The sequence below is a fragment of the Squalius cephalus genome (assembly GCF_949319135.1).
Source record: "Squalius cephalus genome assembly, chromosome: 21".
NCBI classification, from domain to species: Eukaryota; Metazoa; Chordata; class Actinopteri; order Cypriniformes; family Leuciscidae; genus Squalius; species Squalius cephalus.
The window spans coordinates 29,377,304-29,404,987 of NC_137142.1; the positions used below are offsets into that span (position 1 = coordinate 29,377,304).

The following is a 27,684-nucleotide window of genomic DNA, read 5'->3' on the forward strand; positions in this document are numbered from 1 at the left end:
GCCTACAATATTATTCTCTGTATCGAATCATGTTATCTTATAACCCCAGACCCTGACGTTTCGGGCTCAGCCCCTGATGTTTTTAAAACCTAGAAACGCCCCTGCTTAGTCTTTAACATAGTCTCAGCTTTCAAATTATGTCAATTTTATTACGAAATTCAAACAATAAATACCGTTTTGGTGCTCTTTAATATGACGTGACAGATCGCTGTAAGTATAGAGAATGGATGGAATAGTAATAGTAACTGATAATAATAATAGTAATTGATCACAATAGAGAATAATTTATATCCAGCTAGCTTCTGACTGGTACCATACATGGCATATATTATTTAATATGAAACACTGTGGAAACTTTCTGCTCAAACCTGCTGCAACGTACCTCTGATACTTCAAAGAAATTAACCACAATCATATCCTGTGCGTAAGAGCAGAAACAGCTACAACATACAGAAGTTGAATTTCACCATTTACTATAGAGCACCAGTACTACAGCTGACTTTTTCACAGATCTAAATCAAACAGATTGCAGAATCTAAAAGCCCTTACTGTACAGAAACATTACAACTACAAAAATGTTTAAAGCGTTTTTTAGGGGGAAGAAAACAGCTAGGAAAAAAGAGGATCAGTTGCCTCTTGTGATGCCAATGCAGCACGCAGAACCCTCCGATGGTAAGATCATGCTTTTTCATTTTTAAATAATTGAGTAAAGTCAGACATTTTTGGAGGGTAAAATAAAATGGTCAGCATCTTTGAGAAAAAAATGCATTCACACTGTTAAAAAAACATTTACTCACCCTCAAGTTGTTTCAAACCTGTATGAATTTCTTTTGTCTGCTGAAAACAAAGGAAGATATTTGGAAGAATGTCAGTAACCAGACAGTTGATGGACCCATTTGACTTCCATAGTAGGAAAAATAATACTATGGAAGTCAATGGGTCCATCAACTGTTTGTTTACTGACATTCTTCCAAATATCTTCCTTTGTGTTCAGCAGACGAAAGAAATTCATACAGGGTTGAAACAATTTGAGGGTGAGTAAATTATGATTTTTTTTTTTTTTTTTTTAATTTGCCTGTAATTAATTACATAATAGTGTAGGTTTTTTAAGCAAACTGATAAAATGTAAAGAAATGATAAATGTAAGAAACTTTGCAAAAAAACGTATCACTCTAATGGTGACTTGAAACATCATTCAACTTTTACAACAAAATATAATCAAAAACACCACATAAATGTAAAACATCAATTAATTTCTGAATAAAAAACATTTATGTCATCATAAGTCCACATGATTTGACCAAAAACAAATTATTTAAGTGCATTATCAGTGATCAAACTGAGCATAATCAGCAGCTTGTTAGTTCACCCTCACCACCAAACTTGACATACAAGTTTTGCTTTTTAACATTTTAAGTTGCTCATACACAACTTTTTACATTTGATAGTTCATTCAGCTTTTAAAATAGTTTTAGTTTTAAATAGAAAAAAACAGTGCAGAATGCAGTAGGCTATTCTCCTTTTGCATGTTGTTTCAAATACAAGTTTGAAATTTCAAAAGCAATTAATGCACAGAAATTCACAGCAGGAGAACAGGAAAGCACAGTTGACTTAACGATGGCATCTGGTTCAGGGGTTGAAGTGAGTGGAAAGAAAGAGCTTGATATTCTCAGAACGATTCTGAGTGAACAATCAAACCCTGAGGACCTTGACAAAGCAGCTGAGGTGTTGAAAAGATGGAGCAAACTGAACGGTGTTACCATAGACAAGAAAGAAGGCAGCTTCCCTCAAAACTGGCTCTGTGAGTATCTTCAAGAAATAGATCAGTTTGTGGAAAACCACATTCCCACGCTGCCAGTAGAGGGACGACAAGGATCTCAGTTAAAGCAGTTACAGGACTTTCTAAAGAGCACACAGAGCATGATATGCCATGAGGTGCTTCGATTAACACCTGTACTGGAAGATACTGGGCTGCTAGATCATCTTATTGACAGTTACAGCCATCACCTCTTTCCCAAGTTGGACCTGCTCCTAAACAGAGATCTGTCTGTGAAAGAGACCTTCTGCCTTTTACAATGGGGAAAAGATGTTTTCTTCAGGTATGCACTGCAAATTTGTTGTAAATGTAACATTTTTATAACAAAAAAACAAGTTAATTCATTAGTTAATCATTCAAACGTTTGGAGACACTTTTTTTTAAAGAAATTTATACTTTTATTCAGCAAGGATGCATTCAACTGATCAAAAATTACACTAAAGAAAATATATTATATATAAAATATAATATATAAAATATATTAATATAAACAGTTCTTTTAAATTGTAATATTATTTCACAATATTCCTGTTTTTACTGTGTTTTTGAACAAATAAACACAGACTTGAAGAGCATAAGAGACTTCTTTGAAAAACCTTTTAAAATCTTAACCTTTTGAACATTGATGTGTACCATATTATGTACTCCTGTATGTTTCAGTTCAGACTCAAAACTGAGAGTGTACGACCCGCTGCTGTTGACAGGATGGTTTGAGAGAGCAAAGCAGAAACTGCTTCCAGAACTTCAGGTACGACTTCACAGTTTATGACTGTTTGTGTGTTATTTTAATAACTGTATTTCACTCTCATTATAATGACTAATATCTCAGTAATGCATGAATGGACCCAAAACAAGAGAGATATAACACACATGTCTCTGTCCAACTTTAATTGCAACAGAATGACATCTCTAGGACTTTACAGAATATCCTGCACTATGATGAGCCACATGGACATAATGAGGACTCAATGGATGAGGAAACGTTCATAAGACTTTACATAGATGTCACTCAGGTAAGTCTTGGAGAGAGAGTAAAGCAAGACTTTTTTTTTTTTTCTCATGTAAAAAGGTACAGGGGATTTATATGATATATTGCTCACATATTTTATGTTTTGCTTTCACAGTGTCTGAATTGTGCTATTTTAGATGCAAAAAAAGTTGGTCTAACCTTGATGCATGCAGTACAAATACTCTGTAGTGAAGAGCTGCATGGTTTTGCTCAGAAGTAGGTTTCTCCTCATCTTATATTACCCTTTGCCCAAGGTTTACAGATTAAAACTCTCATTTAATGAGTATCCAGTGATTATATTTTGTGCAGGAGAGGGGAGGTTTGTGATCCTGTACTTAACATAAATATGTGTTTTCTTAGGTATGTGGATACTGAGAATAAACGTCTAAAAAAAGTAAAGTTCACTGAGAAGAACTCTGTGTATCTGTTTCGGATTATCAACACTTGTATGCAACTCAGGTATTTACTAATGATCATTAAGTATACATGGCTGAGAAACTGTAACATTCTATAATTAATTCTGCATTATGAAAATGTCAAGACATATTTGTCACCCTTGACTGATTTATTCAAAGTGTTAAATTATAATTCCTCAAATATAAAGTGTTAAAATTATAATATTTGTAACGATTTGGTCCAGAGGATAATGATGAAAAGTTCAGAAGTTTCGATAAAACTAAGATATATGAAATCAAACAAATTAAAGTAATCCACATGAAGAAAAACTACGTGACAGTGTGTAGAAGTCAATAACAGCAAACACACAAACAATACCGGACAACTGAAAGGAGCACAAAGAGGAACTTAAATACACATTAACATAATAATATTAACATAATGAACAGGTGTGATGATTAAATGAGTGTCCATGACAACTGATGACTGGCGGGATACTAGGTACAAAGGAAACACTGTAACTGATGAATGCAAACTAAAAGTCCATGTAAGCTAAACTATACACACAGATCGTGACAGAACGCCCCCTCCCATGAAGGCGCGGCCTCACACAGTGATGGTTAGATTGAGGAAATCTGCTTCCATAGGGGGGCACATGGGAGGAACCTGGGCAGAGCAGGTGGCCCAAAGATGACATGTGGAGGAGATGACGATGAATGGAGGAGATGATGGAGGAATGGACATCCAACGAGATTTCAGAGCGACCCAGGAGACGCCATGATGGAGGCGCTCCACTGAAACACTGATGGAGGGAAGAGCCAAAGTAGTAATTCGAGCATGACCGACTGAGGTGACACAGGGAGATGAGGCGTGAAGTCCATTGGATCGAGAAATCCGACACCATCGCTGGACCTGGTGATAAAGACGGAGTCGCGGCTACAAGCAGCTGAGGTGGAGCCAGTGGACCTGAGGACTGAGACGGTGTGAGTGAGAACCCCGGTGGAGCCTGAGAGATGGTGCGCAGTCGACAGCCTGGAAGTCCCAGGCGATGGTGAAGCAACGACTGAACAGGACTGAGTCGGTGGACGAGGGAGCCCGGTGGAATTGAAGGGACGACGGTCCCAGTTGGAGCCGAGGGGACGAGGAGCCAGGACAGAGCCGACTGGTCGACGGTCCGAGGTGGAGCCAGGGATGCCTCTGCGGAGCTGGTGACTGAGAGTCCCAAGGCGGATCTGGGTTGCATGGTGGAGCCGAAGGGCTGAAAGAATCCAGTGGAGGCGGGGCCAAGGGAATGGCTGGCTTCAGTGGAGCGAACAGGAGAGGAAAGTTGGTGACAGAGACAGACTTGGTGATAGACAAGGACAAGGATGAAGACAATGGTGAAGACAACTCTGTGTTGGATGGGACCAGTGGTGATGAAGAGACATTAGTGCAGGAGGGGACCAGTGACAGAGAAGGTTTGTGGGTGGACAGGGTGGGAAGCACTACCTCCGTATTCCAGTCTATTAGCTGTTCTTCCTCTTCCAGCTCCACTAAAACTCCCACAGGCATGGATCTAATGGCCGGTTCACACACCTGATCAGATGGGACCTCAGGCATCTCTTCTGACAGACTCTTCTGAACAGACTTTGCAGGTTGGCCTAGAATGCCTGCAGTATACCCATTGTGTGCAGGCATGCACTGGCCTGACCTGCTGCTATATAAGCCTAAAAGTCCATGAAAACGAATCGGACTAATATTTGACTGCCATATTTGTCTAAAACATTGTGCCAACTATTAGGGACAGCCCTTGTGTAAAATAAAATGGCTAGGTTATGACTAGAGTCATTATATCCTGTGAGTGTATCATTTTAAAAGATATTAGTGCAAATATTAATTTCTTTGTATCAAAAACTTTTTAAGTTAACTTTTTAGTGCACTTTTAATAGGCTTTTTCCCTATCTAAAATGTATTGATTCACATGCTTACAGTAAGAATTAACCCTACAATCTTTAATTCAGAGAATTTTCTGCAGTTTTTTCATAAAATCAGTGTTCTTTTACTACAGATGTTTCGCTACACAAATCATTCCAGATAAAATCAAGAGAGATGATGTCTCAAGCACTATAAGCATGCTACAGAAACTGGAAGATAAGGCTTCATCCATTGTTCAAAAGATCATGACATGCTTAGCACAGGTATGTCTCAATATTTTCAACATTAATGATCATCTGTTCAGAAGAAAAGATTGCTATCATGCACTTGAAATTAACTCTATCCATCTCATTGGGATTATTTCAGATGCATAAATTCATATCAGATTTATCCAAGGATACTGATACCTTTCCTAACACATTTTATATCAATCTTGCAATCCTGTTTGTCTTTAAATGTTCATTTGTAGGCCAATTTAAAAAGTTATTTCAAGAAAAAGAATGTGCAAATTAATATTCTGATGGAAGCAATCCACGGGCAGTGTGCATCTCTGCCTCCGACCTTAGAGATCAAAATGGTATGCACTGTATATGACCTTAAAACCATTCAAAAAGATTCAAGCTCCATACCTCACCCTCATTCTCTCCAATACTTTCTTTATTTCTGACAGATCATTGTGAAAATAGCTTACAACTGTGTTTCCAAAGTGTACCTGGAATGCCTGATGAAGACAAAGTTCAGAAAGCTAGAGAAGCTTTGGGGAAATGCTGAAGAAAAGATAAAAGAGGATGTTCAACGTTTTCATGAAACATTCTCTAAACTGGTGAAAAAAATGACACTTTAATTTTTTAATTTTATGGGCTGATTTCCTGATGGAAATCAGGGTCAAACAATATTTAAAGGGGATCTATTGTGCCCTTTTTCTTGATTTTGGTTTTGGAGTCTAGAATAACCTTTCATGCTTAGATGTTCACAAAACATTATTTTTCACATATTTTACATTATTGCAGCACTTGCTCTGATTGGTCAGCTGGATCAGTGTGTTTTGATTTGGTGCATTGAAGTCATGCCAGAAAGATTTACGAATTGAACGCACATTAACAGTGTCATAAAATAAGAGTGGGAAGCTCGGGATATTTTAGCACTGTAATGTAACAATATAATATGTCAAGTTTACAGTGGCTTCATAGATGAATTAAAATCATAAAAAAGCAAAATACACCTGATGCAAATTCTTAGTTCTTCATTTTCCAGAAGTAGAGTTTAAATACCTTGCTGAATTTTTGCGTAGTTAAATAAGAGAAGGTACACCACCATTGTAACCCCTCAGGTCCTACTCACCCTGCTCTCTACGGGCCTCAAACTCGGGTCACCGTCATGGGTGTCAGTGTTCTGTCACTTCTGTTTAGTCTATTTCTTGGTTTTGTGACAGAGCCCTGACACTCCTGTTTTGTCTTGTCTGTGCGCCTTGTTTCATGTGCTTTCATGTCTTGTCTTGTTTTGTCTTTTGCTGTGTAGCACGCAGCTTGTGTACACTAGCTGTGTGCTTTCATGTTGTCATGTTTTGTGTGAACACGTGGCTTTAAGTGTGAGCACATGGCTGGTGATTTGTTTTACTGGCCATGTGCTTGTGTTTTTGTCATGTTTGGTGTGAGCACATGGCTTGTCATGTATGTTTCCTTATGCCATGTGTTCTCCTGTCGATTGTATAGCCCCTCCCATCTTGTTACCTGATTATTGATTTATTTGCCCCACCTGTCCTCCCTCGTTACCTCCTTTGTTTGTTCTCCCTATTTATTCTCCCTGTGTTTGCAGTCCTGTGCTGTTTTGTCGTTGAATGTACCTCTTGTGTCCAGTCCAGTCCAGTCCTTCTTGATTTCCCCTTCCTTTGGGGTAGTTTTTGTTTGTTCCTGTTTTATTTTTTTTATACTTAATAAAAGCCTTATTTCTCTGCACTTGAGTCCTCGCTACTTCCACTTCCACCGCCCCAAACCCTGACAATGGGAGGCAAGTGTGCTAACAATGACGCTAAAGACCTCAGTCTCTATAGCATCAGCTGCTTGTGTGCCTCTTGAGATCAGAGGAGGGAGGTTTACCTGCACAGCTCTTACTAGCTGGCCTCCGTTACATCGTCTTGCTTCAATGAAAGTGACTTGAATGCACCTGACATCTCGTAATACTAACCATCCCAGGAGGACTTGAATGCATCAATTGGTCAGCTGTTTTGAGCTTGTTTGGGAGATGTCACGCCCCTTACCATAACTGTGAGTTTTAACACTATTAACGCAACTCAACCAGGCCTCGCTCCTTTTTATATGCCTTGGGCGGGAATAATCAAAACGAGGAATTTTGTGATGTGTTCATTCCCAGAATAAAACTCAAGACTTCAATGGAGGCGTTTCAGGGAGTTCAGAAACAGTGCGCACTAATATAGAGAATAACTCCCTTTGGATTGACTTATGTGCTTTGTAACTTTGCAGACCTTTTTCATGCTCAAACAGCAACATTACATGCTAAAGAAAGTTGAACATGTAAAAAGCATAATAGGACCCCTTTAACATAATTGTTCCACATATCCTTGACTGTTGAAATAAGAAAACAGTTTGTTTTTACATTCATTAAATAAAAAGCTCATGATTTGAGTTTTCTCTCTGCAGAATGGCAGTGTTGCCCAGCAAAACCAGCTCCTTCAGAGAATGAGTGAAGTTTTGCTTTGCAGTGATGTAGATGCACTGAAGATTACCTGTTGTGTTTTGTTCAGAGATTTCCCACATGAGAGGTAAACCCAGACCAGTCATCAACACTTCACTACAGTTTCAAACATGTATTTGCAGGTCTGTAAATGTATCTTTTTTCATTGTGTGAGAGTTTTAAAACAGTGAAGTCTTCTGAATGTTTTGCAGTGAGCAGTATGTACCTGGTCTGCTGCGCTGGAAAGGGGTGTTATCAGATCAACAGGTGAGGGAAGTACTGGATGTGATCTGGGACCTGTATCCAAATCATAGAAGTCACAGTGTCACCAGCTCTTTTGGCTTTTCTTTATTTTGTGGGAAATAGCTTGCTTAAAAATAGGTGCCTCTGAACCTATCAACATCATTGGCTTGAATCAGTTTTGTAAAATTCCCCCCAACTTGCAGATCTGAAACATTATTGTTGCTCAAGGAGGTCAGATGCTGTAAACAAAAGTTTATATTTTCAAGCAAAGACATTTAGTAACACTTTATTTTGATGGTCCCCCAAAAGACGTTCGATGGACTTCAAGTAACTTTGCAAATACATGTCAACTTATTCAGTAAACCTGGTAAAAGTAAGATATGGAGAATGTTCTCCAAACATTGTGTTATTTCTGCCTTCTAGCATTCAAATCTGATCTGATGTTAATTTTTTAACAAGGTCCTAGTTCTTTTCTTTCACTAAAGGCTTTTATTATATAAGATAATATAGAGCTCATACTCAATGAGGTAAAACATTTATTTGGTTTTTTTCAGAGGCCCAAACTGAGGAAAATATATGTAATTTAGAGCAGTTGCTGATATTTATATGGTCAAAAAGTAAGATAAAATTCTGATAGCTTGTATTGTAAATCTGCCTGAAGAATTTGTAAATGGGATGAAGTGGTGTCTGCTGCTTATACAGTATGCTTGTAATGATGATTGACAGGACTGAATGTTCCTCCCGAACCTACATTTTGAACTTCATTACTTGCATTTTAACTGTAACGATAATGCTCAGCTTTTGTTTTCTATGCGTTCTGTTCCCGATTACATGTGTTCCCTTTTCTAGTTTGTCTCCATGATTTTTGATTGAGATCTCAAGTGTTCTTAGTTACCTTAATTATCCCAGTATGTATGTGTTAAAGCCCTGAGTTTCCTTCATTCTAATGTCTGGTATTGTCTATGTTAATGTGGTTGTATTTGATTTATTCTCCTGAAAAAGAGAGTGTTCCTTGTTTATTTTATTAAAGAATGTTTTGTTATCTAACTCATCCATCATGTGTTCTGTACGTTCATTACAGCCATTCCCTGACATTAACATGTTTTTTCAACAACAACAACAAAAATAATTATGTTTGGGTAATCAATAAAACTAAGTTGCTTCAGTCAAGTGTTCATATTGATACTCGGTATTACTGAACATTTAAAAGTAATTCTAATGTTTACTAGGGTGGCCCTTAAATGTACGGAAACATTTTTTTCCCGTTTTTCTGCAGCCTGACCCGCTATTTGTTCCATTTATGCTAAAAACACCCCAGAAAAAAATGGGGCAAAAATATTAATATTTAGAGGTAGCTCAAGCACATCAAAGTTCGCTGTTTTTGTAGGCAATTCTACAAGTCAGCAAAATTCTTCATTCTAAAACGTTTAGCATTGAGCATTGTATTCAATACTACACAGAGTTTGCAGAATGCATCAAATCACATAGCCTATTACTTGATCACAGTTCAATGTGAGTACTTTATTCATTATTTAACCAAATATATCTTACACAACATACATTTGACTATTGTAAGATAACTGATGATACGCATCTTTTCATTTTAGTCCAGGCAAAGTAACTAATTTTGGAGCCAAAAATGGAACTAATTGTAAAATAATTTTTTTGCAGCTTAGATCATTTCTATGAGGTGTCCAGAACAACATACTAAAAGTCCTAAGAAATCCTAGTTGAGGAAATATGTTAAATTCTCATCAATCTGAGATGTGTGCCAAGGGCCAGACAACAATAAACCCCAATGGGGTTATTTTTTTTCCTTTACTCCTATCAAAATGAAACTTTACACAATGAAAGTACCCATGAAGAGTTACATTTTTTGTATTACAAGTTTCTTTGAAAATGAATTTGAATATGCAAATGAGCTATACACTAATCGAATATAGGCTACCCAAAATACACCCGCATAGGCTTAATTTTTTCCTTTACTTCTACCACAATAAAACTTTACACAAAGTATACATGAAAAGTAACATTTTTGTTTTACAAGTTTCTTTGAAAAATCTATTTTAAAAATGCAAATGAGCTCAACACTAGGCCCAATTGACTTATGGCCAAGAAACCATGAAGTCACAAGTAGAAAAAACAGGGGCCAAATAACTAACACATTCATGTCCATTCAGTAAGTTAACCTATGAATAAACACAATACATTTGAAGTCACTTGCCACACTTACCTGGGTCACTTGCCACAAAAAGACTTATATTGACCTTAAGAATTGATTGCACAATCTTGCCTCCAGTTGCTTTCTAAATTCTTTTTTTTTTTTTTTTTTTTTGCGAACAAGCCTTACCTAATGACATTCCCCCACAGATAACATCAGAAGAAAGTCAGAATAGCCATCTTAGTCATTAGTAACGTGGTGAGATTAAATTTTGGGCTGGTAGATTTACAAATGATTGGTATTGTTGGTAAGATTACGAGATTACAGGCAGAAGTCATTCTTACCAACTAAACGATTCACTCTCACACAGAAGACAGATGAAAAACCAGATAGACACACTTTCCAGACATTACAGCTCTTTAAAATTATTTTGCCAGACACCAAAACTGCTTCTCTTTTTGTAGTTAGCAAGTATTTCAGACCAGGCGTTGATATGCTTCTACCTTCTTCTACCGCAGACATCCCAACCTACAAAAGTTCATTTGAGGGAGGCATTCCACCACATAGTTGTTGTCCCTAAAATATATAAAAGCATAATACAAATTTTCTATATGCTATAGGCCTATGCATTTATTTGTTCATAATGTTACAATTTGTAGATTACTTACCATTTATAAGCTGCTTATACTATTCATGTAAACTGCTTTTATTTATATTCCATTGCAGCTTTAAACAGGTCTAAGGAATAATATGCACATGAATGAAATGAAACTTGTTTAACTCACCCCAACATGTCTTTTACAATCATTTAACCCGCCATGGGCAATGCTGAAGTCACTGTGCAAGTCACAGCGTGCAAAGACTATCATTATGTTTTACTCTTATAAGACAGGGGTACACTTTCATGTAGTCTGCCGTAAAATGTATCTTATATTTTCGTTTTTTGCATGTTTTTTGTGGCACTCTCCCGTTGCCATGGCGCTCCTATTTCTAGATACACTGAACTGATTAATTCGGTTCGGGAGAAGAGATAAAACCCGCCCACACTGACAATTGATTGGTTGATTTACCGAAACAGGCCAATCAGATGCTCTCTATCTTACGTGCGCACACACGCACACACGCAAGGTCTCTCGCTCCCTCTCCCTCTCTGCTGTGCACGCGCGCTCGCTCTAGATTCCGGGAGATTTTAACTCATTTGCGGGTATCAGGGAGCCGCTATCAATATGCGGGAGATTCCCGGAACTTCCGGGAGACTTGGGATGTCTGTTAAAGCACTAACCAAATTTAAGACTCTAATGTCTGTTGGTTTGTCACCATGACATAATAACCCCATTTAATGGGAAAGGCTTACCATTAGCCATCAGGCTTACCTGCACATCACTTCCACATGATCTTCCGTGTTTGTGTGTTGGCTCAATACTGCTAAGGACTGCATGTTTTTCACTTTCAGTTTCACTTTCCCTGTTATAAGATATAATTTCTTGCCACTATACATTTAAAATCATAATTGTACGCTATAGCAATATTACTATTGTAGTTTGTAGCCTATCACAAACCAGTCCTGGTTTTAATTAGGATGGCACAACCAAAGAGCTGGGTTCACTTTAATTACTCTTAGTGTCAGAGCCTCCAGTTGACCCAAGGCTGAGGAATCTGTAATGTGTGAGGACAGTATGAGACTGGGTTTCACTTTCATTTCCTCTTACATTATGTCAGAACGTGCTGGTAGCCAAGGACAAGGAATCTGAGAGGAAAGCACCAAACAACCAATGCCTAAGCTGTAAATCCATTGGCTGGAATTTTTTATGAGGGAAACTCCCATAAGTGTACCTGTTTTAAGCACTGTAATCTCACCATTTACTCTGATGTATAGGCTACTGCAGAACTAGCAAGCTCTTTATTTGTCTCAGTCAAGTATGGCATTGAAGCAAACAAAATTTGGCCTATTTTGCAATAAGTTGAAGGGGAAAAAACAGGATGGAAAAGAAGAGAAACCTTTACTGAAAAACAGAGAGCAGACAGATGGTAAGGCACTCTCTTGTTAATAATAGCCATTGATTTGAAATAATCTTTGCATCTTTGCACTTGTCAGAAAAGCCATGTTTCCATGAATACTATGCAAGCATATTGTTTCATGTTTTGTATGTTTGCATGGTTTGATGAATCACATTTATGTTTAGGGTTAAACAATATTTCAAAGGGGTTACATTTCCACTTGCTTTTGGATCAGATGGCACTCATGTTTTGTTATAAAATTATACATTAAAAAGCGATTTCCTCATACAATGACTATGCTGAGAATTATTTTTAATGAATTTTAAAAATGTAAATTAATTTGGATTTTGTTTGAGGGGTTATAAGTTAACATTTAAATATCAGGGTGATTCAGCTGTCATAAAAGGCATTAAATAAATTCTTTACTCATTAAATACTCATTAATCACGCATTAAAATAAAGTCATGTGATGCAACCAATATGCAAGATAACAAACAGGAAATTACATCACAGAGAGACCCTCATGTGTCAGGCAGGGTCAACAAGTCTCTTAAAATATCAGAATTTAACCTTTTATGATAAGACAAGGTTAGTTTAGCTTGTAAAAGCCCGTTCTCATCCCAAGGCGTCATATACTGACGCTTTTGACATTTCGTCTACATCGAACGCACATGGCACCCTTTAGCGTCAATATGAGGCGCAGATAGATATGGGCCAGAAGGCGCCTCCTAGCGGTCTAACCCTAACCCTACACTAGACCTAAACCTACCCATAACCGAACAAAGCTCTGTGCGTGTCATATTGACGCTAAAGGGTGCCATGTGCGTTCGATGTAGACGAAATGCGTTGTAAAATGTCATGTGGTGTGACTCCCCAAATACTAAATGATAATCATTACTGATTAATTCATGATCTTTGAAATAATGTTCAAGATGTGTACATTCAAGAGTGTAAGGAAGACTTTTTATTTGATGGTTGCACCACATGACATCAATTTACACTTTTCTTGAAAATAATATACATGTTTTCAAAACATATGAAACCAAAATGAATGCAAAGATTACATTTCTAAGATCTTGGAACATCTTTATATCTTACACAGCTTTACATTTTTCTTTATCGTGCACAGTCTTATTTGTCACTGCTTTTAACAGGGGAACAGACCATTGAATACATGGAAAGGTCAGATCAGTCTGGAGGAGTGCATCTTGATCTAATCGGTCCAGATGTTGAAGTGTGTGGCAAGAAAATACTCGATATTCTCAGAACGATTCTGAGTGAACAATCAAACTCTGAGGACCTTGACAAGGCAGCTGAGGTGTTGAAAAGATGGAGCAAACTGAACGGTGTTACCATAGACAAGAAAGAAGGCAGCTTCCCTCAAAACTGGCTCTGTGAGTATCTTCAAGAAATAGATCAGTTTGTGGAAAACCACATTCCCACACTGCCAGTAGAGGGACCACAAGGATCTCAGTTAGAGCAGTTACAGCACTTTCTAAAGAGCACACAGAGCATGATATGCTATGAGGTGCTTCGATTAACACCTGTACTGGAAGATACTGGGCTGCTAGATCATCTGACTGACAGTTACAGCCGTCACCTCTTTCCCAAGTTGGACCTGCTCCTAAACAGAGATCTGTCTGTGAATGAGACCTTCTGCCTTTTACAGTGGGTAAAAGATGTTTTCTTCAGGTATGAAGTTGATTGTTGTTTACTTTTCCATACATCTGCTTGTAATAAAAAAATTAAGCATGAGCTGTTGATGAATATATGAACTCATTTATGTTACAGTCCAGATTCGCAGCATGTCTTCAGAGTATATGACCTTCTGCTGTTGACGGGATGGTTTGAGAAAGCAAAAAAGAAACTACTGGCAATATTAAAGGTCATAATATGCTCCTTTAATTGTTAAAAGCATTATCAATGTATTAGGCTAACAAGAAGGAAGCAAAATATTTAGGAAGGACATAAAACATGTGTCTCTGTCCCATTTTAAATGCCACAGAATGACGTCTCTAAGACTCTACAGAACATCCTGCACTATGATGAGCAACATGGACATAATGAGGAATTGATGGACGAAGAAAGTTTCATCAGAGTGCACATAGATGTCACTCAGGTAGAGAAAATAATGCACAATCCTTCAAAAAGGGATTTTTATGGTTTCTAAATATGCATTGCACACTTATTCTATGTTGTTATGTCTTTTCAGTATCTGAATGCTGTTCTTACAAATTCTGAAGCATTTAGTAAGACCCTCATGTGTACGGCACAAAAGCTCTGTCTCAAAGAGCTTCATCGTTTTGTTCAAAGGTAAGTGTCTAAAATGTGTTTGTCTTCATATTATTAAAGTATTTATTTATTCTTCATACCAAAATACCGAAATAATATGAACATTAATATGAACTTTTACTTGTTCATATGTTTTCTAGGTATGTGGATGCAGAGAAAAAACACCTAAAAGATTGGCAACCCTTGAACACAAACTCTGTGTACCTATTTCGGGTCATCAGCACCTGTAGGCAACTCAGGTGAGTTTTACTTTTAATGATAAATACAATAATGACTTTATATATGACTCAAAACCTGTCCAGTTTTATGTCTTTATATGCATAATGTTCTGATTCATCCTTATATTCATACACAGGCAACCACAGAACTGTAGTTTTATGCTTATGTTTATTTTGCTGTATAGATTTTTTGCTCCCCAACTCAACAATCCAGATATAAACAACAGCAAGGATCTCTTAAACATCTGCAGCATATTAACGGAGCTGGAAGATCACGTTTTGTCTATTGCACAAAAGATGATGAAACACTTAGCACAGGTATGTCATTATTTCATCATCAACAGTTTATGGAAGGAAAGTTGGGGGATTTCCCAAATGAACAGAATTCCTAACTTGGAATGTCCCAGAAATTTTGAAATTATTTTTTGTTTGCTTACATAGTTTGCTTACATTGCAACAATGAGGCAATAACACTTTATAATAAGGTTAAATGTGTTTAGTATGCATTAGACTTCATGAACTAACAATGAACAATGCTTTTCAAGCATTTCAATCATGATTTTACAGTAAACAATAGTGTAAATTTATAAATTGACATGAACCTAGAGTATAATTATGGAAATAATTTGGAAATTACTATAGTTTCTCTGTAAATATACATTTCCAGGACAGTTTAAGACGTTATTTCAAAAAGGATTGTGAGAAAATTCATAACCTGACAGAGGCAATCCAAAAGCAGTGTGCATCTCTGCCTCAGAATGACGTGGGAAAGGAGATTCGAGAGGTTGGTTCTGTACTCATAAACTCACTCACTCAAACTTAATTCTTCAACAACAGAACTTTAACTTTACATAACTCTTTCACACTTATTTTCTGCTGCTCTGCCCCACTTTCTTTCTGATAGATCTTTGTGATTGTCGCCTACGACTGTGTTTCACGCGTGTATCTGAATTGCCTGATGAAGAGCAAGATCAAGCGGCTTGAAAAGAGATGGGGAAATGTCGGAGAAAAGATGAGAGAGGACGCTCTCAATTTTCACAACACATTCACTGAACTGGTAAAAAAACAACAACACTTTTTTAATTTTTTAGGGATAATAATTTTTGATTTTCCTGTTGCAGAAATTTAACTCATAGTGGTGGTCCAAAGGCCCAGTTAATGTATGTTCAAGTTACAATTGGTACATGAGTAAAAACAACATAGTTTGAGAGACCTGATATCAACCACTGCTTATTGAAGCAAATTATGCAATTCAAAATAAATTATCCAGTACTTCACGAGTTCCTTTGCCCATATAATCTTTAAGCTAATAAGGTTAAGCGTATTTGGCTTGCTGTCCGCAGTGGAGGGGTATCGAGGAAGCAGCTTCAACTCGAGCTTAGATATATCCCCCAGTAGGACTAATGCTTGGATGATGAGTATGGTAGCAAGATGCCTAAATTATATTGGCTACTGCTGTAGCAGCAGCATCAGCAGCAATAACCAGCAGCAGCAGCATAGCAGATCTATTCTGCCAAGACCAAACATATTAACAGTGTCAAATCCATTACATGCGAAACACTTCGAGAGTTGTCATGACGGAAATATCTCCATGTGTGTATCATGAGGCTATGCAGAGATTAGATCTAAAACAACGCGCTTATGCTGCGCTCACGCCATGTCGTAATTAATTAAGAGATGACAACCCGTGTGACGTTCTACTTTGAGCTATTCTCTCCGAAATTGTCTACCCTAGTTTTAATGTCTTTAAGAAACTGAATTAAAAAGAACTTTGACAGTGACGATCATAATCCCCAAGAGTATGACTCATGTGCACATTAGCCACAGCATCAACACAATGCAGTATTTTCATAGACAATGTATCTATTTCCTGCAGAGTGGCAGTGATGACCATGGGAACCAGCTCCTTCAGAGACTGAGTGAAGTTGTGCTTTGCAATGATGTAAATGCACTGAAGGTTACCTGTTGTGAATTTCCCCAAACATTCCAAAAGGACAGGTAAACTCAGCCAATAACACTCGACTGTCTTTGAATAACATTTGTGATATTCAAACATGTAATTACAGGTCTGGAAATGTAGGTTTTATTGATATTTGTAAGAGTATTTGTGTGTAAATGAGTACTTTTGTTTTCATCAGAAAGTCTTCTGAATGTTTTGCAGTGAGCATTATGTACCTGGTCTGCTGCGCTGGAAGGGGGCATCAGAACGACAGGTGAGGGAAGTACTGGATGTGATCCGGGACCTTCCCCGGGATACAAATCCTAGATGTGTCACCAGTCATTTCCTGAAGGGCCTTTGCTGTTGTCTTTGATATGAATAACACCATGAGCCAGACTCATAAAACCTTTGTTTACAAGTGTTTACATGGCATGACTTTCTTTCTTGACATTCAGTTTGACACATTTATTTAAATATTACATTTAAAGTATTATTTATATATTTAAATTTTAGTATTATTTGTTAAAAAATAATAATATTTTTCTTCAAAAATGCCATCTTTTTGTGTCAAATGACCTTTTGTTTTTACTTGAAATAATGTATTTAAAGAGCATTTGGGTGTTTGCAAAAAGCGATAGCGTGTTTTGTTGGCAGAAAAGGACAATTCTGCAGTAGCAGTCTGGAAGCCACGGAATAAAATAACAAAAATAGAGTTTATGTTAATTCTGACTTCTATAATTCTGACTTTTTTTTCTTGCAGTTTTGAGTTTATATCTTACAATTCTGAGAAGAAAATTCAGAATTGTGAGATATTCCTCATTCTGTCTTTTTTCCTCAGAATTGTGATATAAACTCACAAATGTGAGTTATAAAGTCAAATTTGGAGATAAAATTATTATAAGTTTGAATGTTATCTATGCTGCGTATATATGTAGAGCTATTGTTTACATCAAATTTGTGCTTTAGTAATAGACCAATCATTGCAGGTTTCATCAGTCCAGTTTGTGGCTTGTAACCATAAAAGACTCCGTTTAGCATCAAGTGCATATTTTGACAATGATATTTTTTGCATTCCGGTTCATCCAAAATCCAAAAGCACAAGACATTTTTCTGTGGATTTTGCCCGTTTCCCTCCACTTGTTACCACTGTTATTCTGTCATCACAATGTGCTCGCAACTGCAGCTGACGTAACTAATGCCTGTGACCAAGTGGTCTTTTGGAACACTGGAAAAGAAATAGCTTTTTTTGATACTCAGTGTCTTTTATATAATACATTTTTGTTAATTAAAGAAATATATATTTAAAAATGTTATTGTAAAATTATTTATTATTTATATTGGTTGCATTTTGGTATTTATTCTAATGTAAATTACATTTCAAAATAGGATGCAATGCATTTTTTTTTTATTCATTTGGGAGATGTTTTTATCCAAAGTGACTTATAAATGTGGTACATCATAAGAAATTGATCATACAAGAATCAGCAATACTGTATAACAAGTATACAATGAATGCCTTTGGTACCTCAATAAAGACATAAATGACCCTTTTTTGATTCTTTAATGTCTTTTTTTCTGACAAAATTTTCACAGAGTATTGATGTTTGGTTGTCTCATAACTTCATGGTTTATTTGCATTGTGTGTGTATGGCTGATTGACAGTTCATTTCCAAGGATAGGAAGCAGGAGGTAAAAATAAGTACACTAAAACCACATCCTGTGTTCCTGTAGAGGAAACGGCTTGTCGGGAAATCTTTCAGGAACTACACATCCATTGTGACAGCAGATGTGTTTCCTAACTTCACCGGTAACTTGGAATAGTTTACTACTTGACACTTTCACACCATATCCTGTTTGTATACGTCTGTTACGGAAATTCTCATAATCCATAATTATCACACATAGCGGCAAAGAAACAATTAGGATGTGTCTACTGGAATTATTTGATACTGATATAGAGACAATTACCATAAATTCTCTTAGGTTTATTGTTCACAAACCACATTACAATGAGAAACTGGAAAGGGAGGGTATTGTTAAGAACAAAGATGAATATTAAAGTTTAAAATTAGATCCAACTAATTTTGACAATCATCCTATTTCTAACTACCTGTTTATTTTTAAAATAGTAGAAAAGAGTGTAGCTGCACAGGTCTCGCAATAATTTGTTTGAAAAACTTCAATCTGGATTCCATCCATTTCATAGCACAGAAACCGTGCTGGTCAAAGTTACTAACAATCTGCAACTGACTTTACTTATTTTGCTCGATCTGAGTGCGACCTGGTGTCCCCCAAGGCTCAGTCTTGGGCCCTCTTTTATTTATTATTTATTTACTGCCCCTTGGACATATTTTTAGGAAGTGCGGTATTAATTTCCACTGCTGTGCTGACAAAACCCAGCATGTCTTCCATGCCTACTTCTGTTTTTTCTCCACTTTCTCTGTCTAGCTGCTTAGTTGAAATTAAAATCTGGTTTTCATCAAATTTCTTTAAACTTAATTGTGGTAAAACTGAAATTCTGGTATATCCTGGTAGGTACAAAATCTACTCTGCCAAAATCGGAGAGCTTCTCTGTGACTATTGACCAGTCCATAGTTTTTCTATCCACGCAGGTTAAATGTATTATTATTATTAAAGGAATAACACAAAATATATAAATGGTGATGAAGACTAAAAAAAAATTTTTTAGTATTATTTTTCTTTATTCATTTACATAATAATTTCATCATGTATTTTGTGAAGTCAGAGTATGTTGTACATGTGTGCTTATGAGAGATCTGGGATGAGCTATATTTTGCTTAGAGGTATGTGTACATGTTCACTGAGCAGAGATGTTCCACTGTTGATGATACTTGTTCTTTACAAGGAAAGGAATGTTTGAACTGATGCAAATGTACCAGAGGGATAGTGGATTGTACCATGTGTAAACATGAGGTATACATTCCATTTTAAAACATAAGCAACATGTTTTTCTACCTTACAAGGCAGTTATAAAGTCTCTCTGTGATGTATAGCTCAATCTTACTGTACCACACCAGAGAAACATAAAGGCGTGATGGGGTGAGAGGAAGGATAAATAGAGGCATGAGGGGGTAAAGGAGGAGAAACCCAGAGAAACCATTTACAGCTGGCATGATGAGGGAATAGAGAAATGGGGAACAGAGAAATCTGGAATGAAGACCTCATCACCTATAGCCTTATTCTGCTATGCCTGTTTCTCTCTGTCTGACATGTATACAAATAATACATTTTTCTTGGCAAGATAACTGGTATCTGGTCCCTTGAATCAAATAATAACGGGGAAAAAGCTTAATTCCAAGTCTACAGGTGATTTGCCACTTTATTTCACAAAGAATTACAGTATGTACAAAATGTTTGGATGAGCACAAGCAATTCTACAAAAGCAATGTTCAAATGTTATGAAGCAAAATTCATTTAATCCTCACTATGGAAAAGAAGCTCCTGCTAAACTGGAGCGAGTCGCTCTTTTCTTTGATCTGATCTTGGCAAGTGACGCTCTCCCGGATCGTCCTGCGGTCTAATGTAGAAAGATTTCCTTTGAGTTTCAGCCAAGCAGAAATATGACGGTCACTGTAAAAACAAAGAGACATGAGGAAAGTGCAACAGTCGTTCTTGCCAGAATAACTCCACAGCAGAATCCACTATACCTGAGATCAGGGTAAACGCTCATCAGATTTACCAGCTCTAACTTTATACTGTCTGGATCCTGTAATTTCAGCAGTTCCGCTAATTTGGGAAGAATGTCTTTCAACCAATCCATGTTTGATCCCTGGAAATAATGAATTGATAAGGACGAGGAAAATTAGACAATGCCATGTTACAAAAGGGATCATTATATTTGTTTATTAGGAAATAGGTTCTGTGGTTTCTTCATATTAAACTTGTATTTTAACAAAAAAATACAAACTTAACCTTTATTTAGGATGTGTTTTTTTCTGTATGTGTACTTACAGCTGCAGTCAGGCATGTATGTATGCGTTCACTGTGTAAGCACAGTTCTGATGCTGCCATCTGTTGCTGATCTTTATTTGAAAATGTGATCTTGTGCTTCATCATTTTCCGTACATATTCAGCAAGAAACTCCTTATGCATCCCACCCAGTAGCTCCTAGTCATCAAATCAATCAATCAATCAATCAATCAATCAATCAATCAATCAATCAATCAATCAATCAATCAACCAATCATGGACCAATTAAATATAAAGCAAATAAAGAAGTCAATCTTTTGGTTGGTCTGTATGTTTATACCTGGCAACACATTTTGTCCAAGTTGTTGAATTTCTGAATATGTCTGACCAGCTTTGCAAGCAGCTCTTCGCATATGCCGTGACTATCCTTGAGCCACTCGTAGGAACCCACCTTCCTGTACAAATCCTGCAGGAACAGATATATTGACACACATTTATTTTAATGCATATAGAAACAAACATGCAGAATCTGGTCATGATGTGGGCTTGCTTGATCAATTATTTATGCATTCCTCTCATATGAACTAGACAAGCAGTTAATAAAAGGAAATCGTCCGGCTTGTTATACAACTGAAGAATGAGGAAACGACAGCCAACTGCTCACATTAATGTATTCACTGCCAAGATAAACCACCTCAATGGGTTTTTGAAAACAATTAAAGTTTATTTTGTTGATCTAGTAGTCTAAGGTCTGGTTCATTTAAAAGTCATTATTCAATTTACTATTTTAAAACATGTACATACATAGAGCCAGAGGTGTGAAAATATGAAGTTCAGCAGTTACATTTTTTGTTAAAATGTTTTACAAGGATATGTGTTAAATTGATCAAAAGTGGCAGTAAATGTATTTACATTTATAATGTTATAAAATATTTCTATTACAAATAAATAAATCTTTTGAACTGTCTATTAATCAAAGAATCCTAAAAAAAAGCAAAAAAAAATAAAAAATGTTTTCAACATTGATAATAATAAGATTCTTGAGCAGCAAATGATTAGAAGCATATTAGAATGATTTCTGAAGGATGATCATGTGAAGAATCATTTAGTTTGTCCACATTATTGTTCTCAGAACTTCATATTCATGTTTCAAACATAAGGTTGTAAGGATTTAAACTCTGGATATTGTAGATTATAAGCAAATAATGTCCTGCTTTGTTGTTGTAGGATTTACTGCATTAATGTTGAAAAGTCTGACAGAGCATTGGCAAAAACAGGGCTTTTTTTTTTATTATTACATAAAAGTGAAAGAAACAAAATTTTGCTTTTACCTTAAGTTCCTTGTGCATATTAGAAGTAAAGTAATGTTGGCTTCTTTCTGTCATGGTAGTCAATAAAGACAGACAATCTGTTTTGACTTCTTCAGGGAACAAATGTGCATTCTTTGTAATATAGTCCCTGCGGGGAAAAAAGAAACTCTCAATACAAATTCAAAAAAGTAAATATGATATTTCAACTGAATATAAGCGAAACCCACCTGCACTGTATGAGAAATGATAGGTTGACCATCAAAACAGCCTCAGTGTTGGTCTGCCTGCTTTTGATGACCTTTGCATGAAATATTTCATAGCTGTAGGAATGGAAATTGAGTTAATGAATCATCTGTGTAAAATATATAGAAGTACACAAATACAAGAGCAGGAAGGCTCAAAAAGAATGTTGTTGGTATTTTCAGAAATAAATATAAAACAAATGATTCAGCTTATGATTACTCACTCTTTCAGAAAATCGCTCATCTGGCATGTGATATTCCTCGCTTTTGTTTCATCGCCTAGCATCTTTTGAGTATTGTCAACATGTCCATGAAAGCACTAGGAAAAAGGGAAGGGGAATTGAAAAAAAAATATGTTCCTCCAAAAATCCATTATTTGATGAAGGGAAAGAATTGCTAGTTACGTTTCCTCTTTTTCATTACCTGGATCACATCAATGGCCTGAAGACAGCAATACACCTGGTCCCTCAGTTGTGGAAGTGCTCCCTCCTTCCAGGCTGTTTCTTCTCTGTCCAGAATTTTGCAGAGGTGTGTGCTCATTTCCCTCTAGTGAACAATAATGGATCAAATTAAAACTTAATCTTTGTCCTTTATTATATATTTGAATGAGGGGTTTGTTCATATGACATACGCCTGATTAATATAAAATCTTATTCCGGAAATTTTGGTGATTTTTCCAATTTATGGAAAAAGAGATTTCCCGAAAAATCCCCTCTTTAAAAACATTTGACTGTGAAACAAGAACAAGTATTTTGAACCTGGCTTTATCCAATGGAATTGTATGCAAATGTGTGCATTTTTAATTAGGGAATGCCTTGTTTGAGGATAACATTATAGAAAACTTAATACAAAATTGGGGAAGTAAGACATTATCTATTAGTTCAAAATTGTGCCTTGTTCACTTGTGGTGTCTTGCCTAGAAAACAGATGTGTTTAAAAACATTAAATGTATCATAAAGCATCAAACCTTCTCGTTGGTCAAAAACTGCTGTTCCAGTGGTGTAATCATGTCTTCAGGAAGCAGTGGATCAAGCTTTGTGTGATCGATCACCTCTTTTATCTTTATGGTATTTAAAATACTGTGAACAAAGAAAGACCAAATATAAGTTTGCCTCAAAACCCAGAGAAAAAAACAAAACATTTAAAAGGGATAGTTCACCACAAAAATTAACATTCTGTCATCATTTACTCGCCTGACTTACCTGTCGTTCCAAACCTGTATGACTTTCTCTCAACTGTTTTTGGCCCAACAATGAAAGTCAATGGAGTCCAAAAAAAAAACAACAACAAAAAAAACCACTGGACCCCATTGACTTTCATTATGGCGGAAAAAAAATAGGCATTTTTCAAAATATCTTCTCAGATTTGAAATAATCGACATGATAGTGAGTAAATGATGACAGAATATAAATGTGTGGGTGAACTATCCCTTTAAATCTCTTTAATATCAAATGACTATAGACCAAATTATCTGTATTTTAATAATGGTCTAATTTGTCTCCATTTCTATTTCTAACTAAATTAGAATCTTAGTATCTGATTTAAAGTAAATACATAAATGAACTGAGATCTGCAAAAAGTCTCCTGAGCTTTAAAAGAGCAACTTCTGAGCAAGGATTAGAATAGAATGAAATTAGATTAGATTAGATTAGATTAGATTAGATTAGATTAGATTAGATTAGATTAGATTAGATTAGGATAGATAGATAGATAGATAGATAGATGATTAGATTAGATTAGATTAGATTAGGATAGATAGATGATTAGATTAGATTAGGATAGATAGATAGATGATTAGATTAGATTAGATTAGATTAAGATAGATAGATAGATAGATAGATAGATAGATAGATAGATAGATAGATAGATAGATAGATAGATAGATAGATAGATAGATAGATAGATGAGAAAATGTTCATATTATGAGAAGAAAACAGTCTAGTGTCATTTGCTTGACTTACTTGGGGTACTCCAGGTTCACCCACTGCAATAACAGAACACAGTCCTCATCACACAGTGTGTACTCCGCGACTTCTCTCAGCTTGGCACTGAAGATGTTATGGTATAGTGTGGCATAAAACTGGCACACATTCTCGTGTTCTGGGTAGCAGCTGCGCACCCAAGTCACAACTTTCAGCAGGTCTCCTTTCAGTTGTTTTGCTTTGCTAGTGATCGATTGCTGCATGGAGGAATGTATCTCAACGCTGGAGTCTAACTCTGCTTCTTCCATCCGCCTGTGAACAAGTCGCTCAAGCAGAGCCTCGTGGTTCTGTTTACACCGCCTCGGCCTCCATGGTGGGCGTTCATTTTTTTGAAACCCTTCCCAGCGTGTGTCTTGCTCCTCCTCCTTCAGAACAGCTTGGACTGCATCTTTCAGTACCTCCTGCTCCTCAGCACTCTGGAGGTCGAGGGAGTTTTCCAGTGTCCGCATCACCAACTCAATCAGGTCCTCATAGTCTTTTGCTAGTCTAGCCTCTGAATCTTCCTCTTCCTCCACCAGCTTCCTCTTGGATCCGATCCCTTCCTGTTTCAACGCAAACAGACGGTCTTCTCGGATAATCAGTTGTTTCCCTGCGTCCACAAAGCGACGTGCTTGTAGATCCTGCTTAAAAGTCGGGACCTCTGTAGAGCACAGAAAAAAGGATGCTTAAAAAGGACTGTTCTTTCAAGCAAGGTTGCATTTTATCCTTTTAAAAAGCGTTCAAATGCATGATGCATAGAAAAAAAAAGCAAGATTTATGTATATATTAAAGCAGAACACCATGTATAGCCTAGTTCTGAGATATGATCTTATTTGTGATGCACTTTAATACTGTAAAAAGCTTAATTGTTATATATAATCTTTGTTTCCATCTTTTGAACTTCACACAATCATTTCATCACAATAAATGATATCACAAGTGTGATTTTCTTGATTAATAATTTAGGTAACACTTTATTTTGCAATGTCCTTGTTATATGTTACATGTACAGTAATTACAATAAATTGTGCTTTTCATGCAACTAGCCTAAACCACACCCTAACCCTATAGTAAATATATTATTAATACTCATTATTACTCATTATCATTATTATTAAATGTATAATTACACTGTAACACGGACACCTTAAAATAAAGTGTAAACATAACTAGTAACCTAACTATAACAGCACATTGATTTTACTTAAATATAAATATTTTTACCAATAACATACATTTAAAATAGCCTATAATTACACTTAAGTTTTTCCTTTTAGTGGTTTTAAATGATAATTTTAATAAAATATCGGAAAAAAATTCATAACAAAATCTTTAATGTTATTTTTGTTTCTTTCTGTAAAATGTAGAATGTCAATGCAGATCTTTATAAACAAAATGACTCTGAGAATAGCTATATCCAATTACAAAATGCTAAAATATGATTGTTAACTGAACATAGTTTACAGGAGACCTGATGAGCATCTAGAACTCTTCCTACCTGGAGTATCCTTCTTTTTGTTATTCCGTTTAAAAAATGGTAGCTTTACGAGATTTTTTGCCATCTCTTCTGATGAAGAAAAAACAAATATCGTGATATCAGTTGTGCAAGAAAAAAAACTGAATTTCAATTCTATCTTTTTTCATTCATCTAGAACTGTTTGTGGATATAACGGACCCAGTTTAAGGCTATATAGTCTTCATCCGTGGGTGGGCGGAGCATCTTACAACATCACAGTTATTCCCAATGGAGCGCTTCACTGATCTGTAGCGGGCAAGACAAGCCTATATAGTAGGCTACAGTGAGAAAAATAAACAGATACAATCAGCAAGATAGAAATAAACAAAGACATTAGGGAACTCGGTGGAAAAATCCCAATATTTGTATAGTCTACATTAATTCCTGAGTGATGTCCGTTTTTCTTCTTGATTTAGATTAAATCGTGATTTCAAATAGTTTATAATAATTTATAACTATAACATGGACATTCTGCTATATACACGATATCATGCTGTAAAAATATACTGTTGTATTTACGTAAAAAATCCAGCAGTTTTTTTTTTTTTTTTTTTTTTTTTTTTTTTTTGCCAGAGAATCACCGTAAAAATACTGTGACATTGTTTCAGGTTGGCAACGGAATGTTATATTGGTACCTGATTATTATACAACTTATAACTGTATATTTAATTTAAATGAAGTTAGGCTATCCCAGGCTACTCGAACTAAAATGTACTGATAATCACTAATAATATGATAAATCAGAGTTCACGCTAACAACAGCACGCGTGTATAAACGGTGAACAAAACATCATCATGTGAGATTTTAAACATAGAATGTTTCATATTTCACCAATTAGACTGTGTCAAAGTTTAAGTATGGAATGTTTCTTTACTGATATTTACTGAGATGAATGAATGAAAATAAAAAGTCTCTTGACACCCTTATTGATAAATAATTAAAATACTGGCACCTACAACCATTTTTTTTTTTTACAGTCTATGCCTCAACCACATTTCCATAGCTAAATTCAAATACTTCTTGTATACTTTTCTCTTCTAATTTTAGTTTATGATATTGCAGTACTGAAAGTATTGTTGCTTCATTATAAGGATAAAAGTGCCTGCTAATGTAAATGTGAAACCCTTCTTCTTTTATAAATGTAACAGTGTTTTGATGGTGGGCAGGTTTCCTGTCATCTGTCTTATAGCCTAAATTTTTATTGTTTTATTAAACATTATGATATTAGTATATTCTTGCAAGACCTTTCAGGATCAGCGAGCCTCATTACTGAACACATCCACACATTTCCCTTTCTATGACTAACCCTGCCCTTTCCTTTTGGTAATCGGGAATATCTGGAATTGGTAGCCTACTGGAAGTCTGGAGCACTGCTTTATAGGAAAATCCCAGTGAAGGGAAAGTACACTCCCCTTCTGACACTGTTCGCTTACCTAAGCCAAAACAATGAGTAATTTCGGACTGGAAAAAGTATTAATTAAATTCTTGACCCAGTGTTATCTCTTATAGCATGACTTTGACCCGGCTCGGACAGCTAAAAACAACAACAATTTATCAACCAGAATTGTGAAATGATGTTAGGGAGGACATACTGTATAGTGGGCTGATATTGAGTAAAGAGATTTGCCATTATATTTCATTATTGACGTTTTTGTGCTCTGCTACTATAGATGAGATTTTCATTCTCATATGCATCAGACAATATATGTGTCGCAAAACCCTTTAGTATGTTTTAGGAATGACTTTTATGCATATCTTTTCTGTAACTATTAGTGAAAGCAACGGTGGCCGAGGGTGCTCAATGCGCTGCGACTGAAGAAAACACATGCAAACAGAAAAAACACCTGCAAATTAAGAAAACATCTTCATCAGTTTTACAACACACGTGTGCTCCAAATACTCACAACTCAACCAAATACAGAAAGGTGCTGCAAAGCACAGACCACAACGGAAATGTTTCCAGGACACCCTAATAAGTGACGAACCCGGCTGTGACATGCTTATTGCTTAGTCTACTTTTTTTTTTCTTTTCTTACAAAATCATGAC

General features: G+C 36.2%; 3 protein-coding genes across 5 annotated transcripts; 2 read left to right on the plus strand and 1 right to left on the minus strand.

Moving 5' to 3' along the window:
* Nucleotides 1-418: 418 nt before the first annotated feature.
* On the plus strand, nt 419-9,123 carry LOC307148921 (tumor necrosis factor alpha-induced protein 2-like). Of its 3 annotated transcripts, none has more exons than XM_079854859.1 (11): nt 419-672; nt 1,586-2,099; nt 2,477-2,564; nt 2,716-2,829; nt 2,941-3,041; nt 3,186-3,284; nt 5,269-5,398; nt 5,605-5,712; nt 5,806-5,958; nt 7,793-7,914; nt 8,039-9,123. In XM_079854859.1, exons 1-11 carry the CDS (start codon nt 576-578, stop codon nt 8,190-8,192), a joined length of 1,680 nt encoding a protein of 559 aa, XP_079710985.1. In that variant the 5' UTR covers nt 419-575; the 3' UTR covers nt 8,193-9,123. The 3 variants fall into 3 exon arrangements, with proteins under 3 accessions (XP_079710985.1, XP_079710987.1, XP_079710986.1); XM_079854860.1 differs by having other exon boundaries at nt 450-672; nt 2,740-2,829; nt 8,039-9,116; XM_079854861.1 differs by lacking the exon at nt 5,605-5,712 and having other exon boundaries at nt 448-672; nt 8,039-9,122.
* Nucleotides 9,124-13,402: 4,279 nt separating this feature from the next.
* Nucleotides 13,403-17,050, plus strand: LOC307149820 (uncharacterized protein; the record flags this gene model as incomplete). The annotated part of the gene is made up of 10 exons (XM_079856386.1): nt 13,403-13,920; nt 14,020-14,113; nt 14,234-14,347; nt 14,441-14,541; nt 14,661-14,759; nt 14,924-15,056; nt 15,406-15,522; nt 15,643-15,795; nt 16,615-16,736; nt 16,900-17,050. 10 exons carry the CDS (start codon nt 13,403-13,405, stop codon nt 17,048-17,050), a joined length of 1,602 nt encoding a protein of 533 aa, XP_079712512.1.
* A 2,333-nt stretch (nt 17,051-19,383) lies between these two features.
* tnfaip2b (tumor necrosis factor, alpha-induced protein 2b) lies at nt 19,384-25,782 on the minus strand. Its single transcript, XM_079855842.1, has 11 exons — nt 25,619-25,782; nt 24,121-24,781; nt 23,127-23,238; nt 22,583-22,705; nt 22,384-22,478; nt 22,145-22,237; nt 21,939-22,065; nt 20,948-21,073; nt 20,650-20,805; nt 20,346-20,467; nt 19,384-20,268 (listed from the first exon to the last, which is right to left on the minus strand). Exons 1-11 carry the CDS (start codon nt 25,680-25,682, stop codon nt 20,109-20,111), a joined length of 1,839 nt encoding a protein of 612 aa, XP_079711968.1. The 5' UTR covers nt 25,683-25,782; the 3' UTR covers nt 19,384-20,108.
* Nucleotides 25,783-27,684: the final 1,902 nt, after the last annotated feature.